Source organism: Osmia lignaria, chromosome 15 (assembly GCF_051020975.1).
Source record: "Osmia lignaria lignaria isolate PbOS001 chromosome 15, iyOsmLign1, whole genome shotgun sequence".
Classification (NCBI taxonomy): Eukaryota; Metazoa; Arthropoda; class Insecta; order Hymenoptera; family Megachilidae; genus Osmia; species Osmia lignaria.
Window position 1 is genome coordinate 8,212,691 of NC_135046.1, and position 13,742 is coordinate 8,226,432.

At 40.7% G+C, this 13,742-nt stretch overlaps 1 protein-coding gene across 2 annotated transcripts in view; it reads right to left on the minus strand.

Annotated features, from left to right (window-relative positions):
* Rbp6 (RNA-binding protein 6) overlaps nucleotides 1-13,450 on the minus strand; it is a 620,601-nt gene extending 607,151 nt beyond the window's left edge. For both annotated transcript variants that reach the window (XM_034315147.2, XM_076692564.1), the window contains exons 1-2: nucleotides 12,347-13,450; nucleotides 9,959-9,999 (exon numbers count right to left, since the gene is read on the minus strand). In XM_034315147.2, the coding sequence (XP_034171038.1) occupies nucleotides 9,959-9,999; nucleotides 12,347-12,411 (106 nt within the window). In that variant the 5' untranslated portion in view covers nucleotides 12,412-13,450. The remainder of the gene's footprint in view (nucleotides 1-9,958; nucleotides 10,000-12,346) is intronic.
* Nucleotides 13,451-13,742: the final 292 nt, after the last annotated feature.

Below are 13,742 nucleotides of genomic sequence, written 5' to 3' on the forward strand. Positions count from 1 at the left end.
GATCTAGTCCCTCTTCTTTCCGTCTCCAACCCCTCTCCGCCATTGCTCTTCATCTTTTACCCTTTCCATACGACGGCCTGCCATTTAGCTCTTTTCATTCATCCCATCCACGAAACCATCGAACCGAAAAAGCTCGGCTAATTCCGAGATAGTTCAACTTTTAAGGTCATCGTTTCTGTTGCGTTGCAACAATGGCTTCGTGAAACCAACGGGTCTAATTAGAAATTTCAGAGAGTTCGAATCGTTCAACGCTGCCTTTTAGTGCTGTACTTTAAGTGGATAATAAGTTTGAAATAAAATTCCACGCTTTTTGTGTAGTTTCTCAGATTCAACAAGTTTTATTATCGTATTACCTGCAAACCATTAAAGGATTATTTACGTAATTAAATTACAAAAAATTGACATTTGTTTTTTGCCTTTTTGGAAGGTTTTAATCATTTGACTCGAAATTTTTGCCAATTAACAGAAATAAACATAATTAATGTATTTCTAATTAGCAAATTGAAACTTCACAAGTTTGTATAATTGTTCTAAAATTCAGCACTTGTATCGTGTTCATTACATTTAAGAATAAAGAACAATTTCTAATTATCTTATTACATGGAATTGACACCCCACCACTTTGTACAATATTTTCTCACCACACCATCACCCGGTTAGTACGCAACTTAACGCTTACCCAATTCAACCCAGACCTACCTAATAGTTTATTTATAGTATACACTACGACACTAATTGGCGTTAGTTAAAGAGTGGCTGTGGAACAGCGGACAAGATCCTGTGATCAACCGCGTTCGAATCTCTCCGTGATCATTTTCTCGCGTTTTCATGTGAAAAGAGACTAAATATGGAGAACCATAACGAGACGAAATACGATCCTGGGAAAAATGAATTCGACCTCACTGCTGCTACCATTTCGTTGTTTATCAGGACAAAAATTTTTTTCATAAAAATCGTCCAGTTTTTCGTTAGGACGTGAAACGCAGACGGAAATAGAACCGCGTCATTCGGGAAAGCTATGAAAATTCGCATGATCCAGAATCGCTCGTTAACGCGGAAACATCCCCCAAAGACGGGCTAACAAATTTTCATCCCGCCTTTATCCTCGTCTTCTCGTCTCCATCTTCGTCCGTATACTAGCTCGCCCATTAAAACGGCCGGCTGCAATTACGTTTAAAAATAGCGAAAGAGTCGAGGAGACTCTCGTTACGCTCGATTGCATCAGACACCACGACTACGAGGACACAACAACGACGACGACGAAAACGGCGACGCGACAACCAAGTCGGAAAAACGTCAGACTTTTGCTTACCCGGAGATTGTAATCTAGTTTTTCCTATCGACGATGATTACGCTTCCGTTCCTGTTTCAGGATCGAGTAAGACGTTTAAAATTTCATCATTTTCTAACATTCATTAACAAAATTCCAAATGAAACACTTCAGCAATATAAAAAATGTAAATAATTATTTGACTACTGAAGGTATATTACCTTGGAAATAAAAATTTCGAATATTTTTAAATATAAGGATCTGCGAACAATCTTTTAGAAGCATCAAACGGAAAAATACTACACACAAAACGTCGATTATGACAAAACGTCATATATGATGGCTGAACCATGACTGTACCTTTTCTACTTCACGAACGCTCACGAAGCGGAAAGAACAGTAACCAGCTGTGAAATTTCGTTCGCAGATCTTCTGAACCAACACTAACGACGATCAAATACGTTTCTACGTATTTCAAATCGTTTTTCCTCTTTCTTTTTTTGTTAATGCGCCAGATATCAAAAGCGAAACGAAACGAAAATGGAACCTTGCGTCAATCATTTGCTGTCGTCAGTCAAGAAGATTATTTAAAATTTTAAAAATAAATTATACGTAAACTGGCGATGAATGGTGCTGAAACGTTTTGAGGAAAAGGCAATCCGAATTAGATGTGTTCGCGTAATCATTTTTCGTTGATGCAACGTAGCATGGTCGTTAACCGAGCAGGAAAGTGTCGAAAGTTAGGTGCGAACTGATGAGTGTTTGTAAGCTTTAACCACATTGTTTCGACAATACCTGGAACCGACCCAAAGTGCCAAGCAACGATTTGAATGACTTGAAATTTCGCGACGCCCGGTAATAAAGACCACGTGCGTGTAAGAACGCCGGATTGTACGATAAATTCTCTACAATGTGCAAAAAAGATCAATGACGAGCTTTGTCCCCACAAAATTCATGTTACATCGACATTTATGTAACCTCCATCACTCTTGTGCTTTTCAGACTAACACGAAAACTAATGTTAATTTATACGCGGGCGAATTTGGCATCAAAGGTGCTTTGTTAGAGATCAAGAGACTGAATCAATTGCTGCAGCATTCAATCTAAATGAACAGACATTTCTTCCGAGTAAATAGTACATTTTTTCATCCTAGATCAAACAACTTATGTTCTAACATTGTTTAAGATAAGAGTTTTACTTTGTTGTCGCGATTAATTGCTGTAATATATCATTGAGGAAATCTTGGATACGTCATTATCTCAATAAAATTCATTTTGTTTCCAACGGACCGTGGAGACGTTTCCATGGTCCAGGATAATTTTAATCCATCCGGTCGAACGCTCGGAGTTGCGTCAAATTGAAGGGTCATCGATGTTGAAAACTATCGCGCTCAAGATCTCCGCAAACTATTTCCACTGTAACCGCTCGGAAATGAGAAAAAAACCTTATTCGATGATACGCGAGCGAGTAAAAGCAATATTTTCGCGAGAAAACTTAGCGAAGCAACCGAGAAACGCCTTGCGATTGACGTAAAGCGACGGAAAATTTTTGAAATCACGGAAAACAGTGGTAAACGTATGGGTAAACGTAAAACTTGAGGAAAAAATGGCACATATCCTAAATATACCTGAGCGCCGTGCTCGTGTTAAACTGTGACACCTGCACGTATGCACGTGAATCTACCCGATAAAATCATGGACTGCAAGATTATAGCTTAAAACGACGATAACTCTGGATACGATGTAAAGAACGGGACAATGAAAAATGTAATTGCTCGAAAGCGTGACTACGTGATATTTGAGACGAAGGCGGTGTTGAAAACGGCTCTCAGCGGATGAAAATTAAATGCAAACACTTTCGACAGTGACATTAATTGGAAATATTAAGAAAGAACGATTTTAAAATAAGAGAACTATCTAAGCAAATGAATAAACTTATATTTTAAAGGAACAGAGAGATATCACCAATCAGTAGAAAGAATTAATTTCTATCTCTAATACGTATATCTCTGAATGTTTGAAAACATTTCTTTATCAGTAGGATTAGCACATAAATAAGCTTCACGATTGTAACGTGTCTGCTTTAATAGTATAAGTGCCTTTTCATTCATAACAAGATGTCACCGAATTCTAGTTAAGCGCCACGTGCTCCCTCTCATCACACTTGCTACGTGAGACTGCACCATACGCAACCTACTATCTAATGATATCTCTAATTCCACACGTGGATTGTGTACCTTCAAGCACATCGCTGAATTCAGAATTGAATACACATAATTTTCATTTATTATTCGTAAGAAAATAACCATTAAAATAAGGATAGTCGTTCTTGTTACTCGATAAATTTTTACATTTTTGGAGGAAATCATCTACGTTACATTATTGTATTAGATTGGCAATTGAATTTGTAACTTTTGTAAAATATTTTACATGAAATTTTACCGCAAAAATATAGAAAATTTCACGCAAATATGAGAAGAGATGATTAATTTAAGGTGAAGGTTAATTGGATTCGGAATTTTAATAAATGACTGTGTAGGGTAAATATGAAGATCGCGAATTTAAAAAATAAATGAAACAATTTTCACATTCACGTTTTATCTTCCTAATTATTCACGCGTTTCGTTCCGCTCGAACGAACGAAATGCAGTCTCGATCGGCTCTCGATCAATTTCTCGAATAATAAATTGCAATCGACGCGCTCCACCACTGGCAATGTCAATGATTAATACGTAATCACTCTTTGCACAGGCAACCGCGTTTTGAAATCGCATTACCTGTAATATATACATTGATACGCGCGCTACGAATAACTGATTGAATTCGCAAACAGGGCGTACGGTTAGAAATGTCCGTCGTTACAATGGATCGTGCCTTTCATGGGCATCAAACATAAATGAGCGCGCGGTCGCGATGATTGAATTTCGAGCAGAACACGAGTTAATCTCTTCGGCGTGAAATCGAAAACAAAAAGCACTGATATGCCGTGATTTGTCGAAATATTGAAGAGAAGCCTCTTTTTCAAAAACATATTTGTGCGATACAAATGTACCACGTGGTAAATATATGTATTTTTTTAAATTACACTTCTAAAAGCAAAACGATTATTATCAATTTATGCGATGCAAAAATTCAAAATTACCCTTGCCTATATGGAAAATCTAGTTTCGAACTCTAAAAGTTAAATATTCTCGTACCACGGTACCATTCGCGTACCGCGCAAATAATTCTGCACCGAAAGCAGCGATTTCGTGAATTCGCAAGTCTAAAGAAACTTTGCGAATCTTGGATTTGCGATCGGCGAACCGAACTCGAGTTCGAAGGGCTTGCGAGTGTTAAATCACAGGCTGTGGTGTCGCGACGCACCGTAAGGTCTTCCATGCACGACGCCTTGACGGGAGAACGTGGACACGCCAACGTGAACAAAGCGACAAGAAAGTTTCTCAACGTGGCCAGCTAGTCCGTCTCGCGAACGTGAGAGGTCTTTTTTCATTAGGACAACTATGAATGTACGAATAAATCCAACGACATATCTGATACATACTGATTCTAAAATATCTCATTTTAATATTACAAATTCATGAAGTTACCGAAATACATTTAGAACACACTCTACTTTTCCGCTTGCTGGATAAAACGGATCTCGAGTGAACAAAGCTATTGTTATTCGACGCAAACAGATTCAAAGAATGTGTAATTTTATTCTGTAAAAGCACTGCAGAGAAACGGCATGAACTTTAAATTCCTAGTACATACTTTGAAGGAAGTATTCTCCGACGAAAACAGTTCTAACACATTTGCTACTACAGTGAAAATGAATGTGTGTCGCAAAATATATTGAAATGCTAATTAAAGATGAGAGCAATAATTACTTAAATTTTTTAATGTGACTTTGATCATTTATATGAATACTACATTCGGTAAGAAATAAAGGATCGCCAAATTTGTTGTAATGATTTCTAAGAATATAATTATTCCGGTGTATTGTTTTAGAAGCGAGTCGTTCCGTGCTGGTGGCTAAACGTTAGTCGGCAACGTGCTGCTGTAACGTTTCTAGGTGCTTTCCCACGGTTACCGTGCAATACACCGCATCTTTCTACCTATGAACTTTTGCGGAACACTAGCTTTCTACCTATGAACACTAGCACAAAACACACGCGACGGTACCCCGTGCAACAACCGGACGACTGCTCCGCTTTTTCTACTTCAGACACGCTTTCTCGCAGCGTCATCGATGAAAGGAAGGCTAACAACACCGATGGAAATAGAGCGCGAACTTCACTGATCGATTATTGTTCACCGATAATTCGGCCCTCGACTAGAGCTGTTAATTTGAGATATCCGGGTACCCGTGAGATACTTCCATAGATGAGATAGTCAGGGATTTCAATTTGTAGATCGATCGTTTTTTATTCATTTTTAACAAACAAATATCCCTCTAATTAAACTAATATTATCTATTAATGAAAATTTAAATTAAACAGAAAAAGAATCAACAATTTTCTTCTAATTTGTATAGAAAATGAATAATTATTAATGAAAGATGATTGAGTTTGAAATTGAAATTTTCGAGAATCCTATCTGAAAGTGGAAACGGTTTGTTGGGATTGCGAGACTTTCCGCTTCGAACCGGCGCAACGCGTAAATTTGAACAACAAGCGTGACCTTAATGAGAAAACGGACTCGTGGCGAAAAACGGAAACAACTAACTCTTCTTGTTTTTTTTTTCTTTTCTACAATTACGCGGAATCGACTCACGGAAAAGGCTGATTGACACGACGAAAGAGGAAAACTAGAGAGGACGAAACGAAGCTACGACTTACGTAACGACAGCAAGTAACGCTAATGAGCCTACCTCCGCCTTCGTTCCTCTTGTTCTTTTTTCCAGAAGTCGCTTCTCGACGCCCCGCTTACGAAAACTATTCGAATGACGGACAATTGAGAAAAAACAACCGGCTTGTTCCCGAAATATTAGTATTCTAGATAAACCGCGCGTGGACGTAGCACTCAAGATCAGCGCTTAAATAAAATAAAGATAAACCTGTGTCTTCCAATTAATTTTGCTCCTAATATGTTACAGATCTATTCAATTCGAGGTCAGTGGAAATGAGATTTACGAGCGTATCAACACCTTCACGGTAGTAAACTTCATGGAATCTATGATTTATAATTTTATCTACCTCCTTATGGGTAATCAGAGCCTACTAATAGAGTTTTATATCATAGATATCGTTAATACATGTCATAAAATTTCTAATTTCAAATTGCAGTTAATTTACTGCTACACTAATTTTAACTTAAAGTTATTTAATTAAAGGTTCCTATTTATAATAACATAGTATACAAAATAAGTACGTAGCGATCATGACGAGTTTCATTGTTTCGAACGAGACACTGGACACTCCGCGTGGCCAGACAATGCCAAGTAGTATTAGGTGTGGTAATCAGACCGTCTTCACGCCTCAAGTGGAAGTTATCAATCAATGACGCGAAATATCAAAGCTTATAATTCTATCATAAGAAACTCAATTCAAATATTAATTTCAAAATATTTCCGTGTCTTACACGTAACACACATACATGTCTCTGTGATGCCGAAAGGATTAAATAGATCAATTTAATAAATAACTGTGCAAAGTTATATAAAAAAGTAGCCATCAATTAAGAAGTTTATAGCACTTACGCTATTAAAGAAGTGATATTATTCGGTGCTAATGAAATATCGATCGTTCGAATATTTTATTGATTTAGCAACAATATAAAAAAGTGCAGCGTGTAGGTACTACGTGTAGCAAGAAAAACATGTCAATTAAATATCGTGAAAACGGTAAAGCAAACACGTGGTGCAGCGTGTTTTCTCCGCGAAAATTCCGTGGAAGTGCTCGCACACTTCCCAGTAGTTTAGAATCGTTTCGCAATAACGCTAGTCACGGTCGCGTGGCTCGATTATTTCCATTCAACTCACGCAAGAACATCTTTGTTCGTGCGATTTAAACGCTGCGTTTCTTTCGACGCGACATCATTATTCCCTGCCCCTGCACGGTTTCACGAAATTAACGTCGATTTCATGGAAAATCAAGCTGCCGTTTCATCCTGGCCGATCCAGCGCGCAAGAACGGAATGCATGAAAAATAAAATAAATGCGAAAAATAAAGGGGGATTTCTTTCGGCTGCATTTGAAAGGTTAATTAAATGTCACGTAATTTAACGCGCATTTTTCTCGTACACCAATGGACGGAACATTCCTTCGTATAATTGAATAATCCAGCAGAAAGATCCTTTAATTGGAAGCGACCGGGAATCGTGTAGAACAGCGTAACATCGCGTCGCTAATTATGTCACGAATCTATCTGACTGTAATCGGAAGTAATTACTACTCGATCGACGGAGAATTTAATCCAATGATTCGGCAAATTACAGTACAGTAACGTTGAGTGTTATTATATTACACAGGTTAGTAATGGTACAACCATCGAACGCTAGATAATTCCTTGGAAATTCAATTTTCGAGATTGATGAAGTGCTCATGCACTTGACTAAGAATCGATCCGATGTTATTGTATGATTCGATACTCTTATTCGTTGTCTGGCTTTGTTAATATCAGGAATGTCGATATCGGTGAATAATTTAAATCAAATGAACCTTTAACTGCTTTATTTATTCATTAATTCTGTCTGTTGCTGCCAAACGTTATGTTAGCTATCTTGTTATCTGTTAAACTCTAATAGAAATATTTATACTGTAGGAAAATGATTTTTAATAAAATCCACCGTGAATAGCTTTCAACCTTGATTTTCTCAGAAACTGATCCTTGTATAAATACTTTGACTGATATACGATGGTTTTAAATAAAAATTTTATTCAAAAATTGCCTCGAATTTAATTTCACTTTACTAGAATCATAGTACGTATTTAATCTTCAGAGAAGATCGCGAAATAAGGCTTAATCATTTCAAAAGAATCATCTCAAAAAGGAAACCTTCGCGTTCTTATTCAATGATCGCTTCATGCTTATTGAGCAACGATGATCATGCCATTTCCTTCTCCGTTATACATATAAAATGAGCACGGTTTTTCGTTCGATAAAAGAACACGATCCAGCACGATTTCTCTCTTACAATTCCACGTGACGAATGATCGCAGAGTTCGAGCACGCGAGAGCGTGTCGCGTTTTTCGTTGCTCCACGTTGGCAACGGTGATTTCTCAAAATCGCACGGTGCACGGGTCGCAGCCTCGCGTATCAATTATTCTCCCGATTCTTATCGCGTCCGGAGCGAACACGCTTTATGCAGGCCCATTTTTTTCAACGGGTCAGCCAACGACCACCGAAAGACACGCGTGACGTCGTCTTACGACCATTTGCTCGATTATCGTTCCGCGTTCCAGCCCTCTCGTTGGCTCGTTTCTTTTTTTTTCCTTCTTCGTCTTTCTCTTTAAGCCGGCACGAGTCTCTTAACGAAGATAAAAGGCCTGCTAACTCGAGCTGCTGACTCGAACACGCGAGCAAACTTCGAAAGAGAAACGTCTCGAATTTGCACGTGCTTCTCGTCAATGGCTCATCGACTCACGCACATGCTCCTTTCCTTCTTTCAAACCACTTCCTTTTCGCGTGAGAAGGACCCTTTTACCCGTTCCGAATATTTTATCATAATTTTTGCGGAAATTTTACCCCATTTCTCAGCTTCTGACGATAATTTCGCGATACCAAGCGCGTGTATTGAAATACGGCTCAAATATACGGGTAGCATGGAACTAAATGTTTTAATGGATGGTTTGTAAGTTACAAATTAGGATCACGAAAGAAGGGTTTCGTTTAGGTAACACTTTGTAAGCTTGTAACATAACCAAAATTAATAAAAAAGGGTAATTCAAGTTTAAGAGATATAGTTTTCCTAAGAGTTAGTAGAAAAATTCAATTATTTATGTTAGCAATTGCATCCTGATTGATTTTAATATTTTCATAATAGACTCTATTATCTATTAAGTAGAGCATATATTACCAATATATGCTTAGTAATCAGATTGCCTTTGTGGCTCAAGCAGAAACTATCAATTAATTAAAATCAATTCAAAATTTCATAGCTATGACTTTGTCATCGAACTATAACAAGATTACAAACTTATCTGATTGCAATAAGTCAGCTCAAATATTCGAATCTCAGCTACACAAGATGGCCGTCTGCCTAACATGCTCCTGTTTTGGAGCGTCGACACAAAACTGATACAGCGATCGATACATCAATGCTACTCTATATCTTATATACTAATTTCTTCCTAAAAAGCTATCTAATACATTATAGTGTCATATAAATCGTGTTTACACATAATAAATTGTGAATTCGTATGTATCCTAACCGCTTGACGTGCCGTCGTTTGAATGACACGAACAATAGCAAAAACAATTACTATTAACTTCGTTTAATTAATGTCCATGTTAAAATAAAGACAGTTTTTAATCCTACCTTAACATTGTACGTCTCAAACAGCTTGAAGACACCCGACACAACACAAAACTAACACGAAAACTCTGGACGCGAGGTACTACCGTATGCACACGTGTTGATACTACTGAAGCGTTCGTAAAACTAAACATGAACGCCTGAGGCGCGCGCCAATTCAAAACAAAGATCGAACGCGCAGAGGAGCACGCGATGTTCCTTAAGTAATATATTGTATTATCACATACCTGGACTGGTCTGCCAAGATAGACCACCGATGAACATTTTCCTAGAAAAAGAAAGATGAATCCATCAGCACCGGTGTCAGGTCTCGCCGCCAGCACATGATGAAGGAAGACAGGGGAGACTGCCGGCAGAGGGTAACTTCCGGTATCGTGACCCCCTGTGCAGTCTCCATTTGTTGACGGCAGGTGTCACCACACATCAACCAACAACTGAACAACTTTTGGCTAATTTTTCTTTTTTTTTTTTTTTTTACTTTAGCTTTTCTTTCATTACGAGAACCTTATTGAAACACGTCGTTTGATTCGCGATTCACCGTATCCCTTTGAGAAAGAAACCAAACGATTCACGCGCGAAACACAACAAACACATGTTCTCCTCGAACCTAGGCGCCTTCTTCGTTCAATAATTTGATTATTATAAAGAATTTGAATAGTCGAAGGAACGAATATTCACGTTACACGTTCATTTTAATTTAAACATAGAAGTGTAATTAAATAGTAAAATCGTTATCTATTTCCTGAAATCTTGGGAGTTTAATAAAGGCGTCTTAATGGAAAATAAAATGTCGCTTCCTCTTAATCGATGAACGAATCAAGCCTTGAGTTTACATCACTTGGTCTTCGCCGCTTTGCTGTACCGGATCGTACCTATTAACTAGTTTACGAGAAGTGCCATTGTCATTGGTATCGTAAAAGGTTTTACACGCTGATTCGACCCCCGCGTATTTACGAGGACAGTAACAAGGACGTGATCCTGATATAAACATATTTTAGATGCGAATTCGTTTAGATGGGCAACATTTAAATTAAACTGACAATGAGCTCTTTAAGCGATAGGGAAAAATTATCCACTATAATCATCCTCAAGTGTTGTACTGATCCGATACCATGAATGTTAGGACTGTCACTATTTATGAATGCAATTTTTACGGTAAACGCGTTAAATCTGTCAATGAACTTGAAAGCGCAGATGCTAATCGCGTAATGCAACGTGAGGTGCGAAGTAAGTAGACCGTTCTACGATACGTTGTGATTAACAGAGGCATAGAGGAAACGCGTCCAGCTTTCCCTTCAATGGTTTTTGTTTTTGTTTGTATCGAGAAAGAAGATCATAATGCGAGTAACGCAACGCGCTGGCATTGCCGGGAAGCAAAGATTATCGCGTTCGACGGTATATCCACGAAGATAACACTCTCGCGTTGTGGATTTAATCACGTGGTGGCGCATTTGCACATCGATTTTCCGTGACACGATATAATCTATTCTCCTCGCCCACGTATTCTTCCCTCTCTATCCTCTTTCCCGCCCCCTGTTCCTCCCTCTTTAGGTATTCGTGATACGAAGAACTGGAGTAGGCTACTGGTCTATACCACGTTAATAGGTTCAAAAGAATTAATAGGACAAATCATTGACCATATGTCGTCGGGATCGATCTCGAGACCATACACCGGGCAACGTTACCGATCCGTTCAACTTCCCACGGAAGTATCGAACGTTAATCACTCCCCATGAAACGATACCAACGTGCACTAGGTCTTGTTATCGAATATGCGATAAACATTGCGATTACATCGAAAGAAAATGAAACGGCACGATAAGTTTGAACTAGCAGCTAATAAACGAGCCGGCTCCTTTCTGTTTTTATTCGTGAGTCACGTGGAGGGTGCAAGACACCGTAGTTCGACAAAGAAAAACTTTCACCACCGCGCGACGTATATATCTACCCCTTCGAAACACGTGTTTCACGCTCTCCGGAGCGTAATCTTTGACGTGCTTTTTACTTCTACCGGTTATCTATCACTTGCACTTGACGTCATAATTCGCTCGAAATTGGCGGCAAATTTGAACATGTTAAACGGTTTCTCTTTCCCACCCCTTTTTTTACTCCATTCTTCTCGAATCTCAGCCGTTCGACCGTCCCATTCATCTAACTTTCCCCCTTGACTCCCTCCTTTCGTTACATCGAGTCGAAAGAAGGCGCGTTGAAAGAAGGCGCCACTGGTACGAGGAGAGCGCGGTGGCACGCATATTCACGCGGCCGACAAACATAAACACTACCCGTTTCCGTAGATTCGGAGGTGACAACACCGGTGGCAACACCGATACGAACGACAAGCGGCAATAACGAAATGAATAAACCGGTAACGTTGAAGATTCGCAGGTGAACGGCTGGTATCACCGTTCCGTAACCGTATAAGAAGCATCAACAGAACAAACACTGGCACGGAGCTGGCCAACGAAAACACAAGATTTCAAGAACACGGCCCGCGTCGAGCGATTGTTTCGCGCGACATAAACACACTTTTGCTCCGTTTCAAAGCACGCTTTATCGTTGGTGGTGGATGTAGTGGAGGTTTGTTTTGGGGTCAGTAATATCCTAGTTTCTCGTACCCTGGATCATTCGGCACCTCGGCTGGCGAGCCGCTCGCTACGATTTCCTGGTTTTGGGGCTCCATAGCGACGCGCGGCGCACGGCTCGTTGTTATGGCAACGCTCCCTCGCGTGTTCGGGATTGCAGTAGCAATGCTAACACTAGTGCTAGTGGCAATGATAGCCGATCTCGCCGATAGCCGTCTTGGTACTCGCTCTTCCGCCTTTGATCTTGTCGTCGGACGAACGACGCTCCGTTTCACTTGTCGATGGCAAACAACGTCTCGATACTGGTGTCAACGCTTCCAATGTCACGACACGCACTTTCACGCAACTTTTACGCTCACGGTTTCCCCGTTGATCCTTGTCCCTTGAAAAACTACTCTCGCGCCTCTTCTCCTCTGTTGTTCACCTGTCTCTTTCTATCTCTATCTATCTATCTATATATCTCTCTCTCTCTCTCACCCCTGTACGCTTCCCTCGTTGTCCGAATCTACTTGCCGCTTTCGGAGGGTGCGCGTATACTGGTTATCGCGCGAGACAACACACGACAACGAGCTTCTGCACGATTGTCGACGATGAGGACGGTGGTACGTGTCGGAAACGTACGCGCGTACGTTTCACGCTCGCACTTTTAAAACAAATTTTTTTTCTAACGAGTCGACGGAATAACCGCGTTGGTCGCGTCGAGCCGGATCACGACGACGGCGACCACGACAACGACGACGGTGGTGGCGACGGCGATAGCGACGACGACGACGACGACGACGACGACGACGACGACGACGACGTCGGCAACGACGGCAACAAGGAGTACAGATCACAACGATGAAAAACCGGGCTGTCGACCTCTCGTTTCTCCCTTTTTCTCAATCGGTTTCTCGTTGTTCCTCTTCTGTTTTTTCCTTCTTTCACTTTCTCTCCCTCTCTTTCTCACTCTCTCTCTCTCTCTCTCTCTCTCCTCTTTCTTTCCACACTCTCCCCTACTACTGACTACTAAAAACTAAGGAGAAGGTGAGAGGTTACGTGGCTGCGCGGTACGGCGACTACTGATGACGGGCGGCGGCCAGTACTCGGACGTGCGACGCGCTCTGCGAGAGGTTCGACGCGACACTGCGCTCTCGGGGCGCGGGGCGGGGGAAGGGGTGCCGCGGGGCGCAGGGGGGAACAGAATGGAGGGGAATAAGAACGGCGGTGGCGGTGGCGGCGGCAGCGACGGCGACGGCGGCGGCGGAGGCGGTGGAGGCAGTGTTGGCGGCGCTGGCGGGGACACCGTTTCTCTCTCTTTCGTTTCACTAGTTTCTCTTTTCCATCTCTTTCTATCTTCCATTTAGCTTATCCTGTTTCTACCACCCCATTCCGTCTCTCTCAGCATCCTCCGGCTCAGAGTGGGGCGGAATGTGGCGCTTGCGCCTTT